The following is a 23,253-nucleotide window of genomic DNA, read 5'->3' as shown; positions in this document are numbered from 1 at the left end:
CTCACCCACTCCGCGTGCCTCTCACCCACTCCACGTGCTTCTCACTCACACCACGTGCCTCTCACCCACTCCACGTGCCTCTCACCCACTCCACGTGCGTGCCTCTCACCCACTCCACGTGCCTCTCACCCACTCCACGTGCCTCTCACTCACTCCACGTGCCTCTCACCCACTCCACGTGCCTCTCACCCACTCCACGTGCCTCTCACCCACTCCCCGTGCCTCTAACTCATCCCACGTGCCTCTCACCCACCCCACGTGCCTCTCACCCACTCCACGTGCCTCACACTCACTCCACGTGCCTCTCATTCACTCCACGTGCCTCTCACTCACCCCACGTGCCTCTCACTCACTCCACGTACCTCTCACTCACTCCACGTGCCTCTCACTCACCCCACGTGCCTCTCACCCACTCCACGTGCCTCTCACTCACTCCACGTGCCTCTCACACACTCCACGTGCCTCTCACCCACTCCACGTGCCTCTCACCCGCTCCACGTACCTCTCACTCACTCCACGTGCCTCTCACTCACTCCACGTGCCTCTCACCCACGCCACGTGCCTCTCACTCACTCCACGTGCCTCTCACCCACTCCACGTGCCTCTCACCCACTCCACGTGCCTCTCACCCGCTCCACGTACCTCTCACTCACTCCACGTGCCTCTCACTCACTCCACGTGCCTCTCACTCACTCCACGTGCCTCACTCACTCCACGTGCCTCTCACCCACTCCACGTGCCTCTCACTCACTCCACGTGCCTCTCACCCACTCCACGTGGCTCTCACTCACTCCACGTGCCTCTCACTCACTCCACGTGCCTCTCACTCACTCCACGTGCCTCTCACCCACTCCACGTGCCTCTCACTCACTCCACGTGCCTCTCACTCACTACACGTGCCTCTCACTCACTCCACGTGCCTCTCACTCACCCCACGTGCCTCTCACCCACTCCACGTGCCTCTCACCCACTCCACGTGCCTCTCACTCACTCCACGTGCCTCTCACTCACTCCACGTGCCTCTCACCCACTCCACGTACCTCTCACCCACTCCACGTACCTCTCACTCACTCCACGTGCCTCTCACTCACTCCACGTGCCTCTCACCCACTCCACGTACCTCTCACCCACTCCACGTACCTCTCACTCACTCCACGTGCCTCTCACTCACTCCACGTGCTTCTCATCCACTCCACGTGCCTCTCACCCACTCCACGTACCTCTCACTCACCCCACGTGCCTCTCACTCACTCCACGTGCCTCTCACCCACTCCACGTACCACTCACTCACTCCACGCGCCTCTCACTCACTCCGCGTGCCTCTCACCCACTCCACGTGCCTCTCACCCACTCCACGTGCCTCTCACCCACTCCACGTGCCTCTCACCCACTCCACGTGCCTCTCACTCACTCCACGTGCCTCTAACTCACTCCGCGTGCCTCTCACCCACTCCACGTGCCTCTCACTCACTCCGCGTGCCTCTCACTCACTCCACGTGCCTCTCACCCACTCCACGTGCCTCTCACTCACTCCACGTGCCTCTAACTCACTCCACGTGCCTCTCACTCACTCCGCGTGCCTCTAACTCACTCCACGTGCCTCTCACTCACTCCGCGTGCCTCTCACCCACTCCACGTGCCTCTCACTCACTCCGCGTGCCTTTCACTCACTCCACGTGCCTCTCACTCACTCCGCGTGCCTCTCACCCACTCCACGTGCCTCTCACTCACTCCGCGTGCCTTTCACTCACTCCACGTGCCTCTCACTCACTCCGCGTGCCTCTCACTCACCCCACGTGCCTCTCACCCACTCCACGTGCCTCTCACTCACCCCACGTGCCACTCACCCACTCCATGTGCCTCTCACTCACCCCACGTGCCTCTCACCCACTCCACGTGCCTCTCACCCACTCCACGTGCCTCTCACCCACTCCACGTGCCTCTCACCCACTCCACGTGCGTGCCTCTCACCCACTCCACGTGCCTCTCACCCACTCCACGTGCCTCTCACTCACTCCACGTGCCTCTCACCCACTCCACGTGCCTCTCACCCACTCCACGTGCCTCTCACCCACTCCCCGTGCCTCTAACTCATCCCACGTGCCTCTCACTCACCCCACGTGCCTCTCACCCACTCCACGTGCCTCTCACTCACTCCACGTGCCTCTCACACACTCCACGTGCCTCTCACCCACTCCACGTGCCTCTCACCCGCTCCACGTACCTCTCACTCACTCCACGTGCCTCTCACTCACTCCACGTGCCTCTCACCCACGCCACGTGCCTCTCACTCACTCCACGTGCCTCTCACCCACTCCACGTGCCTCTCACCCACTCCACGTGCCTCTCACCCGCTCCACGTACCTCTCACTCACTCCACGTGCCTCTCACTCACTCCACGTGCCTCTCACTCACTCCACGTGCCTCACTCACTCCACGTGCCTCTCACCCACTCCACGTGCCTCTCACTCACTCCACGTGCCTCTCACCCACTCCACGTGGCTCTCACTCACTCCACGTGCCTCTCACTCACTCCACGTGCCTCTCACTCACTCCACGTGCCTCTCACCCACTCCACGTGCCTCTCACTCACTCCACGTGCCTCTCACTCACTACACGTGCCTCTCACTCACTCCACGTGCCTCTCACTCACCCCACGTGCCTCTCACCCACTCCACGTGCCTCTCACCCACTCCACGTGCCTCTCACTCACTCCACGTGCCTCTCACTCACTCCACGTGCCTCTCACCCACTCCACGTACCTCTCACCCACTCCACGTACCTCTCACTCACTCCACGTGCCTCTCACTCACTCCACGTGCCTCTCACCCACTCCACGTACCTCTCACCCACTCCACGTACCTCTCACTCACTCCACGTGCCTCTCACTCACTCCACGTGCTTCTCATCCACTCCACGTGCCTCTCACCCACTCCACGTACCTCTCACTCACCCCACGTGCCTCTCACTCACTCCACGTGCCTCTCACTCACTCCACGTGCCTCTCACCCACTCCACGTGCCTCTCACCCACTCCCCGTGCCTCTAACTCATCCCACGTGCCTCTCACCCACCCCACGTGCCTCTCACCCACTCCACGTGCCTCACACTCACTCCACGTGCCTCTCATTCACTCCACGTGCCTCTCACTCACCCCACGTGCCTCTCACTCACTCCACGTACCTCTCACTCACTCCACGTGCCTCTCACTCACCCCACGTGCCTCTCACCCACTCCACGTGCCTCTCACTCACTCCACGTGCCTCTCACACACTCCACGTGCCTCTCACCCACTCCACGTGCCTCTCACCCGCTCCACGTACCTCTCACTCACTCCACGTGCCTCTCACTCACTCCACGTGCCTCTCACCCACGGCACGTGCCTCTCACTCACTCCACGTGCCTCTCACCCACTCCACGTGCCTCTCACCCACTCCACGTGCCTCTCACCCGCTCCACGTACCTCTCACTCACTCCACGTGCCTATCACTCACTCCACGTGCCACTCACTCACTCCACGTGCCTCACTCACTCCACGTGCCTCTCACCCACTCCACGTGCCTCTCACTCACTCCACGTGCCTCTCACCCACTCCACGTGGCTCTCACTCACTCCACGTGCCTCTCACTCACTCCACGTGCCTCTCACCCACTCCACGTGCCTCTCACTCACTCCACGTGCCTCTCACTCACTACACGTGCCTCTCACTCACTCCACGTGCCTCTCACTCACCCCACGTGCCTCTCACCCACTCCACGTGCCTCTCACCCACTCCACGTGCCTCTCACTCACTCCACGTGCCTCTCACTCACTCCACGTGCCTCTCACCCACTCCACGTGCCTCTCACTCACTCCACGTGCTTCTCATCCACTCCACGTGCCTCTCACCCACTCCACGTACCTCTCACTCACCCACGTGCCTCTCACTCACTCCACGTGCCTCTCACCCACTCCACGTACCTCTCACTCACCCCACGTGCCTCTCACTCACTCCACGTGCCTCTCACCCACTCCACGTGCCTCTCACTCACTCCACGTGCCTCTCACTCACTTCACGTGCCTCTCACTCACTCCACGTGCCTCTCACTCACCCCACGTGCCTCTCACCCACTCCACGTGCCTCTCACCCACTCCACGTGCCTCTCACTCACTCCACGTGCCTCTCACTCACTCCACGTGCCTCTCACCCACTCCACGTACCTCTCACCCACTCCACGTACATCTCACTCACTCCACGTGCCTCTCACTCACTCCACGTGCCTCTCACCCACTCCACGTACCTCTCACCCACTCCACGTATCTCTCACTCACTCAACGTGCCTCTCACTCACTCCACGTGCTTCTCATCCACTCCACGTGCCTCTCACCCACTCCACGTGCCTCTCACTCACTCCACGTGCCTCTCACTCACTCCACGTGCCTCTCACTCACTCCACGTGCCTCTCACTCAGTCCACGTGCCTCTCACTCACTCACTCCACGTGCCTCTCACCCACTCCACGTGCCTCTCACTCACTCCACGTGCCTCTCACTCACTCCACGTGCCTCTCACTCACTCCACGTGCCTCTCACTCACTCCACGTGCCTCTCACTCACCCCACGTGCCTCTCACCCACTCCACGTGCCTCTCACCCACTCCACGTGCCTCTCACTCACTCCACGTGCCTCTCACTCACTCCACGTGCCTCTCACCCACTCCACGTACCTCTCACCCACTCCACGTACATCTCACTCACTCCACGTGCCTCTCACTCACTCCACGTGCCTCTCACCCACTCCACGTACCTCTCACCCACTCCACGTATCTCTCACTCACTCAACGTGCCTCTCACTCACTCCACGTGCTTCTCATCCACTCCACGTGCCTCTCACCCACTCCACGTGCCTCTCACTCACTCCACGTGCCTCTCACTCACTCCACGTGCCTCTCACTCACTCCACGTGCCTCTCACTCAGTCCACGTGCCTCTCACTCACTCACTCCACGTGCCTCTCACCCACTCCACGTGCCTCTCACTCACTCCACGTGCCTCTCACTCACTCCACGTGCCTCTCACTCACTCCACGTACCTCTCACTCACTCCACGTGCCTCTCACTCACTCACTCCACGTGCCTCTCACCCACTCCACGTGCCTCTCAATCACTCCACGTGCTTCTCACTCACTCCACGTGCCTCTCACTCACTCCACGTACCTCTCACTCACTCCACGTACCTCTCACCCACTCCACGTGCCTCTCACTCACTCCACGTGCCTCTCACCCACTCCACGTGCCTCTCACTCACTCCACGTGCCTCTCACCCACTCTGCGTGCCTCTCACCCACTCCGCGTGCCTCTCACCCACTCCACGTGCCTCTTACTCACTCCACGTGCCTCTCACCCACTCCACGTGCCTCTCACTCACTCCACGTGCCTCTCACTCACTCCACGTGCCTCTCACTCACTCCACGTGCCTCTCACTCACTCCACGTGCCTCTCACTCACTCCACGTACCGCTCACTCACCCCACGTGCCTCTCACCCACTCCACGTGCCTCTCACTCACTCCACGTGCCTCTCACCCACTCCACGTGCCTCTCACCCACTCCACGTGCCTCTCACTCACTCCACGTGCCTCTCACCCACTCCACGTGCCTCTCACTCACTCCACGTGCCTCTCACCCACTCCACGTGCCTCTCACTCACTCCACGTGCCTCTCACCCACTCCACGTGCCTCTCACTCACTCAACGTGCCTCTCACCCACTCCACGTGCCTCTCACCCACTCCACGTACCTCTCACTCACCCCACGTGCCTCTCACTCACTCCACGTGCCTCTCACCCACTCCACGTGCCTCTCACTCACTCCACGTGCCTCTCACTCACTTCACGTGCCTCTCACTCACTCCACGTGCCTCTGACTCACCCCACGTGCCTCTCACCCACTCCACGTGCCTCTCACCCACTCCACGTGCCTCTCACTCACTCCACGTGCCTCTCACTCACTCCACGTGCCTCTCACCCACTCCACGTACCTCTCACCCACTCCACGTACATCTCACTCACTCCACGTGCCTCTCACTCACTCCACGTGCCTCTCACCCACTCCACGTACCTCTCACCCACTCCACGTATCTCTCACTCACTCAACGTGCCTCTCACTCACTCCACGTGCTTCTCATCCACTCCACGTGCCTCTCACCCACTCCACGTGCCTCTCACTCACTCCACGTGCCTCTCACTCACTCCACGTGCCTCTCACTCACTCCACGTGCCTCTCACTCAGTCCACGTGCCTCTCACTCACTCACTCCACGTGCCTCTCACCCACTCCACGTGCCTCTCACTCACTCCACGTGCCTCTCACTCACTCCACGTGCCTCTCACTCACTCCACGTACCTCTCACTCACTCCACGTACCTCTCACCCACTCCACGTGCCTCTCACTCACTCCACGTGCCTCTCACCCACTCCACGTGCCTCTCACTCACTCCACGTGCCTCTCACCCACTCTGCGTGCCTCTCACCCACTCCGCGTGCCTCTCACCCACTCCACGTGCCTCTTACTCACTCCACGTGCCTCTCACCCACTCCACGTGCCTCTCACTCACTCCACGTGCCTCTCACTCACTCCACGTGCCTCTCACTCACTCCACGTGCCTCTCACTCACTCCACGTGCCTCTCACTCACTCCACGTACCTCTCACTCACCCCACGTGCCTCTCACCCACTCCACGTGCCTCTCACTCACTCCACGTGCCTCTCACCCACTCCACGTGCCTCTCACCCACTCCACGTGCCTCTCACTCACTCCACGTGCCTCTCACCCACTCCACGTGCCTCTCACTCACTCCACGTGCCTCTCACCCACTCCACGTGCCTCTCACTCACTCCACGTGCCTCTCACCCACTCCACGTGCCTCTCACTCACTCAACGTGCCTCTCACCCACTCCACGTGCCTCTCACCCACTCCACGTGCCTCTCACTCACTCCACGTGCCTCTCACTCACTCCACGTGCCTCTCACTCATTCCACGTGCCTCTCACTCACTCCACGTGCCTCTCACTCACTCCACGTGCCTCTCACTCATTCCACGTGCCTCTCACTCACTCCACGTGCCTCTCACCCACTCCACGTACCTCTCACCCACTCCACGTACCTCTCACTCACTCCACGTGCCTCTCACTCACTCCACGTGCTTCTCATCCACTCCACGTGCCTCTCACCCACTCCACGTGCCTCTCACCCACTCCACGTGCCTCTCACCCACTCCACGTGCCTCTCACTCACTCCAGGTGCCTCTCACCCACTCCACGTGCCTCTCACCCACTCCACGTGCCTCTCACTCACTCCACGTGCCTCTCACTCACTCCACGTGCCTCTCACTCACTCCACGTGCCTCTCACTCACTCACTCCACGTGCCTCTCACCCACTCCACGTGCCTCTCACTCACTCCACGTGCCTCTCACTCACTCCACGTGCCTCTCACTCACTGACTCCACGTGCCTCTCACCCACTCCACGTGCCTCTCACTGACTCCACGTGCCTCTCACTCACTCCACGTGCCTCTCACCCACTCCACGTGCCTCTCACTCACTCCACGTGCCTCTCACCCACTCCACGTGCCTCTCACCCACTCCGCGTGCCTCTCACTCACTCCACGTGCCTCTCACCCACTCCACGTACCTCTCACCCACTCCGCGTGCCTCTCACCCACTCCACGTGCCTCTCACCCACTCCACGTACCTCTCACTCACTCCACGTGCCTCTCACTCACTCCACGTGCCTCTCACCCACTCCGCGTGCCTCTCACCCACTCCACGTGCCTCTCACCCACTCCACGTGCCTCTCACTCACTCCACGTGCCTCTCACTCACTCCACGTGCCTCTCACCCACTCCACGTGCCTCTCACCCACTCCGCGTGCCTCTCACCCACTCCACGTGCCTCTTACTCACTCCACGTGCCTCTCACTCACTCCACGTGCCTCTCACTCACTCCACGTACCTCTCACTCACCCCACGTGCCTCTCACTCACTCCACGTGCCTCTCACTCACTCCACGTACCTCTCACCCACTCCACGTGCCTCTCACTCACTCCACGTACCTCTCACCCACTCCACGTGCCTCTCACTCACCCCACGTGCCTCTCACCCACTCCACGTGCCTCTCACCCACTCCACGTACCTCTCACTCACTCCACGTGCCTCCCACTCACTCCACGTACCTCTCACCCACTCCACGTGCCTCTCACTCACCCCACGTGCCTCTCACTCACTCCACGTGCCTCTCACTCACTCCACGTGCCTCTCACTCACTCCACGTGCCTCTCACCCACTCCACGTGCCTCTCACTCACTCCACGTGCCTCTCACTCACCCCACGTACCTCTCACCCACTCCACGTACCTCTCACTCACCCCACGTGCCTCTCACTCACCCCACGTGCCTCTCACACACTCCACGTGCCTCTCACCCACTCCACGTGCCTCTCACTCACTCCACGTGCCTCTCACCCACTCCACGTGCCTCTCACCCACTCCACGTGCCTCTCACCCACTCCACGTGCCTCTCACTCACCCCACGTGCCTCTCACTCACCCCACGTGCCTCTCACCCACTCCACGTGCCTCTCACCCACTCCACGTACCTCTCACTCACCCCACGTGCCTCTCACTCACCCCACGTGCCTCTCACCCACTCCACGTGCCTCTCACCCACTCCACGTGCCTCTCACTCACTCCACGTGCCTCTCACCCACTCCGCGTGCCTCTCACCCACTCCACGTGCCTCTCACCCACTCCACGTGCCTCTCACTCACCCCGCGTGCCTCTCACTCACCCACGTACCTCTCACTCACCCCACGTGCCTCTCACCCACTCCACGTGCCTCTCACTCACTCCGCGTGCCTCTCACTCACCCCACGTGCCTCTCACTCACCCACGTACCTCTCACTCACTCCACGTGCCTCTCACTCACTCCACGTGCCTCTAAATCACTCCACGTGCCTCTCACTCACTCCACGTGCCTCTCACCCACTCCACGTGCCTCTCACTCACCCCACGTGCCTCTCACCCACTCCACGTGCCTCTCACTCACTCCACGTGCCTCTCACTCACTCCACGTGCCTCTCACTCACCCCACGTGCCTCTCACCCACTCCACGTGCCTCTCACTCACTCCACGTGCCTCTCACTCACTCCACGTGCCTCTCACTCACCCCACGTGCCTCTCACTCACTCCGCGTGCCTCTCACTCACTCCGCGTGCCTCTCACTCACTCCACGTGCCTCTCACTCACCCCACGTGCCTCTCACCCACTCCACGTGCCTCTCACTCACTCCACGTGCCTCTAACTCACTCCACGTGCCTCTCACTCACTCCACGTGCCTCTCACTCACTCCACGTGCCTCTCACTCACTCCACGTGCCTCTCACTCACTCCACGTACCTCTCACCCACTCCACGTGCCTCTCACTCACTCCACGTACCTCTCACCCACTCCACGTGCCTCTCACTCACCCCACGTGCCTCTCACCCACTCCACGTGCCTCTCACCCACTCCACGTACCTCTCACTCACTCCACGTGCCTCCCACTCACTCCACGTACCTCTCACCCACTCCACGTGGCTCTCACTCACTCCACGTGCCCCTCACTCACTCCACGTGCCTCTCACTCACTCCGCGTGCCTCTCACTCACTCCACGTGCCTCTCACTCACCCCACGTGCCTCTCACCCACTCCATGTGCCTCTCACCCACTCCACGTGCCTCTCACTCACCCCACGTGCCTCTCACCCACTCCACGTGCCTCTCACTCACCCCACGTGCCTCTCACTCACTCCATGTGCCTCTCACCCACTCCGCGTGCCTCTCACCCACTCCACGTGCCTCTCACCCACTCCACGTACCTCTCACTCACTCCACGTGCCTCCCACTCACTCCACGTACCTCTCACCCACTCCACGTGCCTCTCACTCACCCCACGTGCCTCTCACTCACTCCACGTGCCTCTCACTCACTCCACGTGCCTCTCACTCACTCCACGTGCCTCTCACCCACTCCACGTGCCTCTCACTCACTCCACGTGCCTCTCACTCACCCCACGTACCTCTCACCCACTCCACGTACCTCTCACTCACCCCACGTGCCTCTCACTCACCCCACGTGCCTCTCACACACTCCACGTGCCTCTCACCCACTCCACGTGCCTCTCACTCACTCCACGTGCCTCTCACCCACTCCACGTGCCTCTCACCCACTCCACGTGCCTCTCACCCACTCCACGTGCCTCTCACTCACCCCACGTGCCTCTCACTCACCCCACGTGCCTCTCACCCACTCCACGTGCCTCTCACCCACTCCACGTACCTCTCACTCACCCCACGTGCCTCTCACTCACCCCACGTGCCTCTCACCCACTCCACGTGCCTCTCACCCACTCCACGTGCCTCTCACTCACTCCACGTGCCTCTCACCCACTCCGCGTGCCTCTCACCCACTCCACGTGCCTCTCACCCACTCCACGTGCCTCTCACTCACCCCGCGTGCCTCTCACTCACCCACGTACCTCTCACTCACCCCACGTGCCTCTCACCCACTCCACGTGCCTCTCACTCACTCCGCGTGCCTCTCACTCACCCCACGTGCCTCTCACTCACCCACGTACCTCTCACTCACTCCACGTGCCTCTCACTCACTCCACGTGCCTCTAAATCACTCCACGTGCCTCTCACTCACTCCACGTGCCTCTCACCCACTCCACGTGCCTCTCACTCACCCCACGTGCCTCTCACCCACTCCACGTGCCTCTCACTCACTCCACGTGCCTCTCACTCACTCCACGTGCCTCTCACTCACCCCACGTGCCTCTCACCCACTCCACGTGCCTCTCACTCACTCCACGTGCCTCTCACTCACTCCACGTGCCTCTCACTCACCCCACGTGCCTCTCACTCACTCCGCGTGCCTCTCACTCACTCCGCGTGCCTCTCACTCACTCCACGTGCCTCTCACTCACCCCACGTGCCTCTCACCCACTCCACGTGCCTCTCACTCACTCCACGTGCCTCTAACTCACTCCACGTGCCTCTCACTCACTCCACGTGCCTCTCACTCACTCCACGTGCCTCTCACTCACTCCACGTGCCTCTCACTCACTCCACGTACCTCTCACCCACTCCACGTGCCTCTCACTCACTCCACGTACCTCTCACCCACTCCACGTGCCTCTCACTCACCCCACGTGCCTCTCACCCACTCCACGTGCCTCTCACCCACTCCACGTACCTCTCACTCACTCCACGTGCCTCCCACTCACTCCACGTACCTCTCACCCACTCCACGTGGCTCTCACTCACTCCACGTGCCCCTCACTCACTCCACGTGCCTCTCACTCAATCCGCGTGCCTCTCACTCACTCCACGTGCCTCTCACTCACCCCACGTGCCTCTCACTCACTCCGCGTGCCTCTCACTCACCCCACGTGCCTCTCACTCACTCCACGTGCCTCTCACTCACTCCGCGTGCCTCTCACTCACCCCACGTGCCTCTCACTCACTCCGCGTGCCTCTCACTCACCCCACGTGCCTCTCACTCACTCCACGTGCCTCTCACTCACCCCACGTGCCTCTCACCCACTCCATGTGCCTCTCACCCACTCCACGTGCCTCTCACTCACCCCACGTGCCTCTCACCCACTCCACGTGCCTCTCACTCACCCCACGTGCCTCTCACTCACTCCATGTGCCTCTCACCCACTCCGCGTGCCTCTCACCCACTCCACGTGCCTCTCACCCACTCCACGTGCCTCTCACTCACCCCACGTGCCTCTCACCCACTCCACGTGCCTCTCACTCACCCCACGTGCCTCTCACTCACTCCATGTGCCTCTCACCCACTCCGCGTGCCTCTCACCCACTCCACGTGCCTCTCACTCACTCCGCGTGCCTCTCACTCACTCCACGTGCCTCTCACCCACTCCACGTGCCTCTCACTCACCCCACGTGCCTCTCACCCACTCCACGTGCCTCTCACTCACCCCACGTGCCTCTCACTCACTCCACGTGCCTCTCACTCACCCCACGTGCCTCTCACTCACTCCATGTGCCTCTCACCCACTCCGCGTGCCTCTCACCCACTCCACGTGCCTCTCACCCACTCCACGTGCCTCTCACTCACCCCACGTGCCTCTCACTCACTCCGCGTGCCTCTCACTCACCCCACGTGCCTCTCACTCACTCCACGTGCCTCTCACTCACCCCACGTGCCTCTCACTCACTCCATGTGCCTCTCACCCACTCCGCGTGCCTCTCACCCACTCCACGTGCCTCTCACTCACTCCGCGTGCCTCTCACTCACCCCACGTGCCTCTCACTCACTCCGCCTGCCTCTCACTCACTCCGCGTGCCTCTCACTCACTCCGCGTACCTCTTACTCACTCCATGTGCCTCTCACTCACTCCGCGTGCCTCTCACCCACTCCCCGTGCCTCTCACCCACTCCACGTGCCTCTCACTCACCCCACGTGCCTCTCACCCACTCCACGTGCCTCTCACTCAATCCGCGTGCCTCTCACTCACTCCACGTGCCTCTCACCCACTCCACGTGCCTCTCACTCACCCCACGTGCCTCTCACCCACTCCACGTGCCTCCCACTCACTCCACGTACCTCTCACCCACTCCACGTGCCTCTCACTCACTCCACGTGCCCCTCACTCACTCCACGTGCCTCTCACTCACTCCGCGTGCCTCTCACTCACTCCACGTGCCTCTCACTCACTCCACGTGCCTCTCACTCACTCCACGTGCCTCTCACTCACCCCACGTGCCTCTCACCCACTCCACGTGCCTCTCACTCACCCCACGTGCCTCTCACTCACTCCACGTGCCTCTCACTCACTCCACGTGCCTCTCACTCACTCCACGTGCCTCTCACTCACTCCACGTGCCTCTCACTCACTCCACGTGCCTCTCACTCACCCCACGTGCCTCTCACCCACTCCACGTGGCTCTCACTCACCCCACGTGCCTCTCACCCACTACACGTGCCTCTCACTCACCCCACGTGCCTCTCACCCACTCCATGTGCCTCTCACCCACTCCACGTGCCTCTCACTCACCCCACGTGCCTCTCACCCACTCCACGTGCCTCTCACTCACCCCACGTGCCTCTCACTCACTCCATGTGCCTCTCACCCACTCCGCGTGCCTCTCACTCACCCCACGTGCCACTCACCCACTCCATGTGCCTCTCACTCACCCCACGTGCCTCTCACTCACCCCACGTGCCTCTCACCCACTCCACGTGCCTCTCACTCACCCCACGTGCCACTCACCCACTCCATGTGCCTCTCACTCACCCCACGTGCCTCTCACCCACTCCACGTGCCTCTCACTCACTCCACGTGCCTCTCACCCACTCCACGTGCCTCTCACCCACTCCACGTGCCTCTCACTCACCCCACGTGCCTCTCACTCACTCCATGTGCCTCTCACCCACTCCACGTGCCTCTCACTCACCCCACGTGCCTCTCACTCACCCCACGTGCCTCTCACCCACTCCACGTGCCTCTCACTCACCCCACGTGCCTCTCACTCACCCCACGTGCCTCTCACCCACTCCACGTGCCTCTCACTCACCCCACGTGCCTCTCACCCACTCCACGTGCCTCTCACTCACCCCACGTGCCTCTCACCCACTCCACGTGCCTCTAACTCACCCCACGTGCCTCTCACCCACTCCACGTGCCTCTCACTCACCCCACGTGCCTCTCACCCACTCCACGTGCCTCTAACTCACCCCACGTGCCTCTCACTCACTCCACGTGCCTCTCACTCACCCCACGTGCCTCTCACCCACTCCACGTGCCTCTAACTCACCCCATGTGCCTCTCACCCACTCCACGTGCCTCTCACTCACCCCACGTGCCTCTCACCCACTCCACGTGCCTCTAACTCACCCCACGTGCCTCTCACCCACTCCACGTGCCTCTCACTCACCCCACGTGCCTCTCACTCACTCCATGTGCCTCTCACCCACTCCACGTGCCTCTCACTCACCCCACGTGCCTCTCACTCACCCCACGTGCCTCTCACCCACTCCACGTGCCTCTCACTCACCCCACGTGCCTCTCACCCACTCCACGTGCCTCTCACTCACCCCACGTGCCTCTCACCCACTCCACGTGCCTCTAACTCACCCCACGTGCCTCTCACCCACTCCACGTGCCTCTCACTCACCCCACGTGCCTCTCACCCACTCCACGTGCCTCTAACTCACCCCACGTGCCTCTCACCCACTCCACGTGCCTCTCACCCACTCCACGTGCCTCTCACTCACTCCACGTGCCTCTCACCCACTCCACGTGCCTCTCACTCACTCCGCGTGCCTCTCACCCGCTCCGCGTGGCTTGTGCTGGTCTAGGTTCTGCCCCCCTCTGCGATAGCGGGACAGTGTCCGTGTCGGGCCGCATGCCTGAGTTTTGGCCTATGTTGACAAGTTGTCTCCCCTTACTGATTGAACCATGAGGGGATTAAAGTTTTAAATTTAATTTGTTAAGGGCAAATTTATTCTTCAAAGGGCGTAATCATCCTGTAAGTAGACTTGTGATTCCTTTCAACTTATTCTTAGCACTCTGTCAACTTCGTTACCCTGGTGTCAGTCTACAGTTTGCATGTCAAGTTTTCAAAGTGAAGTTTGTGTAACCAGGCGATGACCCAAGAAGCGAGCAGGTTAGGAGCCTCGCTCGCAGGAACGGCCTGAGGTTACCACGAAGACAAAGACGCGATCACGGGCGGTGCTCAGCGCAGAACGTGCACGCGGGTTGGGGTGCGCGCGATCCCGCGAGCGTTTGTCGTGTTAGATCCCTAAATCAAGCCAAGCCAAACTCTCGTTATCGTGGAAAATGACCGATAACTGGATAACATCTCGTGTGCAAATCTTCGTATCCTCCAATATACGTATGTGTGTTGAACTTCCACTGTCCAAGCTGAGTTAAACATCGTTACAAACCTCCACGACCCGTGTATACGTTTACCCTGTTCGTCCCTGCTCTTGTCGTTATCCATAATTTTGCAGTAACGGCAAGGACACACGAGCCAGCAACAAACAGCACAGCCAAAGTTGTACTCGAGAAGAGATATCGCTCTCCTTGAATTGAGCAAGGTTATACGAGCTTGGGAATTGAGACGATGGGAGATTTGTGGGCAACGGCATTAATCGGGGTTCTGCAGGGGCCCGTGGGGCAGAGAGGGGGGCTGAGTTCTCTGGACCCGGTCACCTATGAGACAATCACACTGCCAATGGAGAGGTTTCCACGTTGCAATAAAAAGAACAGTGGGGGATCGCGGTGTCTCTGTTCCTAGTCGAGAGTGTGCAACATACCTGTAATTCATTAATGGTCCTGTTCACGGAGCCTTCAACCTTGGAGTCAGGTATTATCTCGGCCAAATCCTGTTCAAATGCCAGCACCTTCTCCATTTCTGCGCATGATGAATTTCCTCCACCCAGCAGCCTTGTCACACGCATCATGTACTCTTTGTATGCAGGCAGTATCTTGCAAAGGAAATAATGTGCCAAAGGTTAATCACGATTATGCATTCCAACGGCAGCTCTTAATGAGAAGAATGCACGAGTCTACACACCCAGTATTCAAATTTCATATAGTCCCTAATGAGAGAACACCTCTCGACTCTGTACAGAGAGTAGTGTGCCTATTCATCTCAGGGAGAGAGGCTGCCAGTGACAGGCAATGGGACACAACTCCTGGACTTGAACTGGAGCAGGGGAAATGAGCGACCTCCCACTTGAGTGAAGGTTGAGACAGAGAGCTTTGGCTGCTGGAGAAGAGAGCTACAGTAATAGAGAGGAGAGCGAGATGAGATGGCAGAGGTAGGGGAGTGTAAGGAGGAGAGTAGAGTCAGATGAGAGGTAGGGGAGTGTAAGGAGGGGAGTAGAATCAGATGAGAGGTAGGGGAGTGTGTGGAGGGGAGTAGTCAGATGAGAGGTAGGGGAGTGTAAGGAGGGGAGTAGAGTCAGATGAGAGGTAGGGGAGTGTGTGGAGGGGAGTAGTCAGATGAGAGGTAGGGGAGTGTAAGGTGGGGAGTAGAGTCAGATGAGAGGTAGGGGAGTGTGTGGAGGGGAGTAGTAAGATGAGAGGTAGGGGAGTGTAAGGAGGGGAGTAGAGTCAGATGAGAGGTAGGGGAGTGTGTGGAGGGGAGTAGTTAGATGAGAGGTAGGGGAGTGTAAGGAGGGGAGTAGAGTCAGATGAGAGGTAGGGGAGTGCATTGAGGGAAGTAGAGTCAGATGAGAGGTAGGGGAGTGTGTGGAGGGGAGTAGAGTCAGATGAGAGGTAGGGGAGTGTAAGGAGGGGAGTAGAGTGAGATGAGAGGTAGGGGAGTGTAAGGAGGGGAGTAGAGTGAGATGAGAGGTAGGGGAGTGTAAGGAGGGGAGTAGAGTCAGATGAGAGGTAGGGGAGTGTGTGGAGGGGAGTAGAGTCAGATGAGAGGTAGGGGAGTGCGTGGAGGGGAGTAGAGTCAGATGAGAGGTAGGGGAGTGTAAGGAGGGGAGTAGAGTGAGATGAGAGGTAGGGGAGTGTAAGGAGGAAAGTAGAGTGAGATGAGAGGTAGGCGAGTGTAAGGAGGGGAGTAGAGTCAGATGAGAGGTAGGGGAGCGTAAGGAGGGAAGTAGAGTCAGATGAGAGGGAGGGGAGTGTGTGGAGGGAAGTAGAGTCAGATGAGAGGTAGGGGAGTGTGTGGAGGGAAGTAGAGTCAGACGAGAGGTAGGGGAGTGTAAGGAGGGGAGTAGAGTGAGATGAGAGGTAGGGGAGTGTAAGGAAGGGAGTAGAGTCAAATGAGAGGTAGGGGAGTGTAAGGAGGGGAGTAGAGTCAGATGAGAGGTAGGGGAGTGTAAGGAGGGAAGTAGAGTCAGATGAGAGGTAGGGGAGTGTGTGGAGGGGAGTAGAGTGAGATGAGAGGTAGGGGAGTGTAAGGAGGGGAGTAGAGTGAGATGAGAGGTAGGGGAGTGTGTGGAGGGGAGTAGTCAGATGAGAGGTAGGGGAGTGTAAGGTGGGGAGTAGTCAGATGAGAGGTAGGGGAGTGTAAGGTGGGGAGTAGTCAGATGAGAGGTAGGGGAGTGTAAGGTGGGGAGTAGAGTCAGATGAGAGGTAGGGGAGTGCATGGAGGGAAGTAGAGTCAGATGAGAGGTAGGGGAGTGTAAGGAGGGGAGTAGAGTGAGATGAGAGGTAGGGGAATGCGTGGAGGGAAGTAGAGTGAGATGAGAGGTAGGGGAGTGTAAGGAGGGGAGTAGAGTGAGATGAGAGGTAGGGGAGTGTAAGGAGGGGAGTAGAGTGAGATGAGAGGTAGGGGAGTGTAAGGAGGGGAGTAGAGTCAGATGAGAGGTAGGGGAGCGTAAGGAGGGAAGTAGAGTCAGATGAGAGGTAGGGGAGTGTAAGGAGGGAAGTAGAGTCAGATGAGAGGTAGGGGAGTGTGTGGAGGGGAGTAGAGTGAGATGAGAGGTAGGGGAGTGTGTGGAGGGGAGTAGTCAGATGAGAGGTAGGGGAGTGTAAGGTGGGGAGTAGTCAGATGAGAGGTAGGGGAGTGTAAGGTGGGGAGTAGAGTCAGATGAGAGGTAGGGGAGTGTAAGGAGGGGAGTAGAGTGAGATGAGAGGTAGGGGAATGCGTGGAGGGAAGTAGAGTGAGATGAGAGGTAGGGGAGTGTAAGGAGGGGAGTAGAGTGAGATGAGAGGTAGGGGAGTGTAAGGAGGGGAGTAGAGTGAGATGAGAGGTAGGGGAGTGTAAGGAGGGGAGTAGAGTCAGATGAGAGGTAGGGGAGTGCGTGGAGGGGAGAAGAGTCAGATGAGAGGTAGGGGAGTGTAAGGAGGGGAGTAGAGTGAGATGAGAGGTAGGGGAATGCGTGGAGGGAAGTAGAGTGAGATGAGAGGTAGGGGAGTGTAAGGAGGGGAGTAGAGTGAGATGAGAGGTAGGGGAGTGTAAGGAGGGGAGTAGAGTGAGATGAGAAGTAGGGGAGTGTAAGGAGGGGAGTAGAGTCAGATGAGAGGTAGGGGAGTGTATGGAGGGGAGTAGAGTGAGATGAGAGGTAGGGGAGTGTAAGGAGGGGAGTAGAGTGAGATGAGAGGTAGGGGAGTGTAAGGAGGGGAGTAGAGTGAGATGAGAGGTAGGGGAGTGTATGGAGGGGAGTAGAGTGAGATGAGAGGTAGGGGAGTGTAAGGAGGGGAGTAGAGTGAGATGAGAGGTAGGGGAGTGTAAGGAGGGGAGTAGAGTGAGATGAGAGGTAGGGGAGTGTATGGAGGGGAGTAGAGTCAGATGAGAGGTAGGGGAGTGTAAGGAGGGGAGTAGAGTGAGATGAGAGGTAGGGGAGTGTAAGGAGGGGAGTAGAGTGAGATGAGAGGTAGGGGAGTGTAAGGAGGGGAGTAGAGTCAGATGAGAGGTAGGGGAGTGTAAGGAGGGGAGTAGAGTGAGATGAGAGGTAGGGGAGTGTGTGGAGGGAAGTAGAGTCAGATGAGAGGTAGGGGAGTGTAAGGAGGGGAGTAGAGTCAGATGAGAGGTAGGGGAGTGTGTGGAGGGGAGTAGTCAGATGAGAGGTAGGGGAGTGTAAGGTGGGGAGTAGAGTCAGATGAGAGGTAGGGGAGTGTAAGGAGGGGAGTAGAGTGAGATGAGAGGTAGGGGAATGCGTGGAGGGAAGTAGAGTGAGATGAGAGGTAGGGGAGTGCGTGGATGGGAGTAGAGTCAGATGAGAGGTAGGGGAGTGTAAGGAGGGGTGTAGAGTGAGATGAGAGGTAGGGGAGTGTAAGGAGGGGAGTAGAGTGAGATGAGAGGTAGGGGAGTGTAAGGAGGGAAGTAGAGTCAGATGAGAGGTAGGGGAGTGTAAGGAGGGAAGTAGAGTCAGATGAGAGGGAGGGGAGTGTGTGGAGGGAAGTAGAGTCAGATGAGAGGTAGGGGAGTGTAAGGAGGGGAGTAGAGTGAGATGAGAGGTAGGGGAGTGTAAGGAGGGGAGTAGAGTCAGATGAGAGGTAGGGGAGTGTAAGGAGGGAAGTAGAGTCAGATGAGAGGTAGGGGAGTGTGTGGAGGGGAGTAGAGTGTGATGAGAGGTAGGGGAGTGTAAGGAGGGGAGTAGAGTGAAATGAGAGGTAGGGGAGTGTGTGGAGGGGAGTAGTCAGATGAGAGGTAGGGGAGTGTAAGGTGGGGAGTAGTCAGATGAGAGGTAGGGGAGTGTAAGGTGGGGAGTAGAGTCAGATGAGAGGTAGGGGAGTGCATGGAGGGAAGTAGAGTCAGATGAGAGGTAGGGGAGTGTAAGGAGGGGAGTAGAGTGAGATGAGAGGTAGGGGAATGCGTGGAGGGAAGTAGAGTGAGATGAGAGGTAGGGGAGTGTAAGGAGGGGAGTAGAGTGAGATGAGAGGTAGGGGAGTGTAAGGAGGGGAGTAGAGTGAGATGAGAGGTAGGGGAGTGTAAGGAGGGGAGTAGATTCAGATGAGAGGTAGGGGAGTGTAAGGAGGGAAGTAGAGTCAGATGAGAGGTAGGGGAGTGTGTGGAGGGTAGTAGAGTGAGATGAGAGGTAGGGGAGTGTGTGGAGGGGAGTAGTCAGATGAGAGGTAGGGGAGTGTAAGGTGGGGAGTAGTCAGATGAGAGGTAGGGGAGTGTAAGGTGGGGAGTAGAGTCAGATGAGAGGTAGGGGAGTGCGTGGAGGGGAGAAGAGTCAGATGAGAGGTAGGGGAGTGTAAGGAGGGGAGTAGAGTGAGATGAGAGGTAGGGGAATGCGTGGAGGGAAGTAGAGTGAGATGAGAGGTAGGGGAGTGTAAGGAGGGGAGTAGAGTGAGATGAGAGGTAGGGGAGTGTAAGGAGGGGAGTAGAGTGAGATGAGAGGTAGGGGAGTGTAAGGAGGGGAGTAGAGTCAGATGAGAGGTAGGGGAGTGTATGGAGGGAAGTAGAGTGAGATGAGAGGTAGGGGAGTGTAAGGAGGGGAGTAGAGTGAGATGAGAGGTAGGGGAGTGTAAGGAGGGGAGTAGAGTGAGATGAGAGGTAGGGGAGTGTATGGAGGGGAGTAGAGTGAGATGAGAGGTAGGGGAGTGTAAGGAGGGGAGTAGTGTCAGATGAGAGGTAGGGGAGTGTAAGGAGGGGAGTAGAGTCAGATGAGAGGTAGGGGAGTGTAAGGAGGGGAGTAGAGTGAGATGAGAGGTAGGGGAGTGTGTGGAGGGAAGTAGAGTCAGATGAGAGGTAGGGGAGTGTAAGGAGGGGAGTAGAGTCAGATGAGAGGTAGGGGAGTGTGTGGAGGGGAGTAGTCAGATGAGAGGTAGGGGAGTGTAAGGAGGGGAGTAGAGTGAGATGAGAGGTAGGGGAGTGTAAGGAGGGGAGTAGAGTCAGATGAGAGGTAGGGAAGTGTAAGGAGGGGAGTAGAGTGAGATGAGAGGTAGGGGAATGCGTGGAGGGAAGTAGAGTGAGATGAGAGGTAGGGGAGTGTAAGGAGGGGAGTAGAATGAGATGAGAGGTAGGGGAGTGTAAGGAGGGGAGTAGAGTGAGATGAGAGGTAGGGGAGTGTAAGGAGGGGAGTAGAGGCAGATGAGAGGTAGGGGAGTGTGTGGAGGGGAGTAGAGTGAGATGAGAGGTAGGGGAGTGTGTGGAGGGAAGTAGAGTCAGATGAGAGGTAGGGGAGTGTATGGAGGAGAGTAAAGTCAGATGAGAGGTAGGGGAGTGTGTGGAGGGGAGTAGAGTGAGATGAGAGGTAGGGGAGTGTATGGAGGGGAGTAGAGTGAGATGAGAGGTAGGGGAGTGTGTGGAGGGGAGTAGAGTGAGATGAGAGGTAGGGGAGTGTGTGGAGGGGAGTAGTCAGATGAGAGGTAGGGGAGTGTAAGGTGGGGAGTAGTCAGATGAGAGGTAGGGGAGTGTAAGGAGGGAAGTAGAGTCAGATGAGAGGTAGGGGAGTGCGTGGATGGGAGTAGAGTCAGATGAGAGGTAGGGGAGTGTAAGGAGGGGTGTAGAGTGAGATGAGAGGTAGGGGAGTGTAAGGAGGGGAGTAGAGTGAGATGAGAGGTAGGGGAGTGTAAGGAGGGAAGTAGAGTCAGATGAGAGGTAGGGGAGTGTAAGGAGGGAAGTAGAGTGAGATGAGAGGTAGGGGAGTGTAAGGAGGGGAGTAGAGTGAGATGAGAGGTAGGGGAGTGTAAGGAGGGGAGTAGAGTGAGATGAGAGGTAGGGGAGTGTAAGGAGGGAAGTAGAGTCAGATGAGAGGTAGGGGAGTGTAAGGTGGGGAGTAGTCAGATGAGAGGTAGGGGAGTGTAAGGTGGGGAGTAGAGTCAGATGAGAGGTAGGGGAGTGCATGGAGGGAAGTAGAGTCAGATGAGAGGTAGGGGAGTGCGTGGAGGGGAGTAGAGTGAGATGAGCGGTAGGGGAGTGTAATGAGGGGAGTAGAGTGAGATGAGAGGTAGGGGAATGCGTGGAGGGAAGTAGAGTGAGATGAGAGGTAGGGGAGTGTAAGGAGGGGAGTAAAGTGAGATGAGAGGTAGGGGAGTGTAAGGAGGGGAGTAGAGTCAGATGAGAGGTAGGGGAGTGTGTGGAGTGAAGTAGAGTGAGATGAGAGGTAGGGGAGTGTATGGAGGGGAGTAGAGTCAGATGAGAGGTAGGGGAGTGTGTGGAGGGGAGTAGTCAGATGAGAGGTAGGGGAGTGTAAGGTGGGGAGTAGAGTGAGATGAGAGGTAGGGGAATGCGTGGAGGGAAGTAGAGTGAGATGAGAGGTAGGGGAGTGTAAGGAGGGGAGTAGAGTGAGATGAGAGGTAGGGGAGTGTAAGGAGGGGAGTAGAGTGAGATGAGAGGTAGGGGAGTGTGTGGAGGGAAGTAGAGTCAGATGAGAGGTAGGGGAGTGTGTGGAGGGGAGTAGAGTGAGATGAGAGGTAGGGGAGTGTGTGGAGGGGAGTAGAGTGAGATGAGAGGTAGAGGAGTGTGTGGAGGGGAGTAGAGTGAGATGAGAGGTAGGGGAGTGTATGGAGGGAAGTAGAGTGAGATGAGAGGTAGGGGAGTGCGTGGAGGGGAGTAGAGTGAGATGAGAGGTAGGGGAGTGTATGGAGGGGAGTAGAGTGAGATGAGAGGTAGGGGAGTGTGTGGAGGGGAGTAGAGTGAGATGAGAGGTAGGGGAGTGCATGGAGGGGAGTAGAGTGAGATGAGAGGTAGGGGAGTGTATGGAGGGGAGTAGAGTGAGATGAGAGGTAGGGAAGTGTGTGGAGGGGAGTAGAGTGAGATAAGAGGTAGGGGAGTGCATGGAGGGGAGTAGAGTGATATGAGAGGTAGGGGAGTGTAGGGAGGGAAGTAGAGTCAGATGAGAGGTAGGGGAGTGCGTGGAGGGGAGTAGAGTGAGATAAGAGGCAAGGGAGTGCGTGGAGGGGAGTACAGTGAGATAAGGGGGAGAGTCCGTGGGGTATCTTGAATCAGCATTTCACCATAGCTTACCTTGTTCGTTTTCACGGGATTATTGGAGTAATAAAGTGATGGCAGACTCAACTTGGGTGGAGAAAGCTGAAAGCCGGTAAGAGAACACATTCACGTGAGTGAAATGTTACAGTTTGCTCATATTTTGCAAAGTTAAAACATCCTAATAAATAATTTAACAAATTTCAACTCAGCCTGAAAGCATTTAGACATTAGCCCTCTTTGTCTGTCTGTCCATCCATCTGAGGCTGAGGGACACGATAAATCTAGTTAAGTATGTAAATAAGTTGTGTTGCTATTAAGGAGTTACCAGATAAAATAAATAAATCTAATAATTAATCACTAATCACCCATCATCATCGGGCTTAGTCTGATGTTGATGGGTGACTGAAGCTTAACCCGATCTTGCCCAGATTCTCTTGCGCAGGCAAGGCAGGCCTGTTCTCTGGAGGTATTCTACCTCAACTGCGTTCATGCTTAAAATACATTTAAAAATAATATCACGTTATCGTGTGTGACATCATCTTGTAACAAGTGACATGATAATTAACGTATTAATTTAATGGACATATTGGTAACTACCATGGTATTTGTGCTCATGAAATGCATTCATCTATTCCTCTCCTGATCACGTGAATTTAAATGAAAGACGACAATTTCTCCCACATGGCAGTGTTAGTTGTGTTTAAGGTGACACAAAACCACGTAACAGGTGAAGCCACCCAGAATAAGCACCTCATTTGAGACACAAAATAACGCACAACTTCTGGCTTTGACATTCCTCTTCAAAGACACTGGTGGAACCATCATCCGTATCAGAACATCAAGAGGCCGATGTGCACATCTTCTTCAT

The 23,253-nt window shown here is 58.2% G+C and overlaps 1 protein-coding gene across 1 annotated transcript in view; it reads right to left on the bottom strand.

Moving 5' to 3' along the window:
- The window catches only part of LOC144936079 (endothelin-converting enzyme 2-like), a 68,048-nt gene that overhangs the window by 28,889 nt on the left and 15,906 nt on the right, over nt 1-23,253 (bottom strand). The window contains exons 6-7 of the mRNA XM_078862905.1: nt 22,422-22,487; nt 15,355-15,525 (exon numbers count right to left, since the gene is read on the bottom strand). Of these exons, the coding sequence (XP_078719031.1) occupies nt 15,355-15,525; nt 22,422-22,487 (237 nt within the window). The remainder of the gene's footprint in view (nt 1-15,354; nt 15,526-22,421; nt 22,488-23,253) is intronic.

Source organism: Lampetra fluviatilis, chromosome 15 (assembly GCF_964198595.1).
Source record: "Lampetra fluviatilis chromosome 15, kcLamFluv1.1, whole genome shotgun sequence".
In the NCBI taxonomy this organism is placed as follows: domain Eukaryota; kingdom Metazoa; phylum Chordata; class Hyperoartia; order Petromyzontiformes; family Petromyzontidae; genus Lampetra; species Lampetra fluviatilis.
Note: the sequence above shows the minus strand (reverse complement) of the source record. Positions and strands in the feature narration are given on the sequence as shown.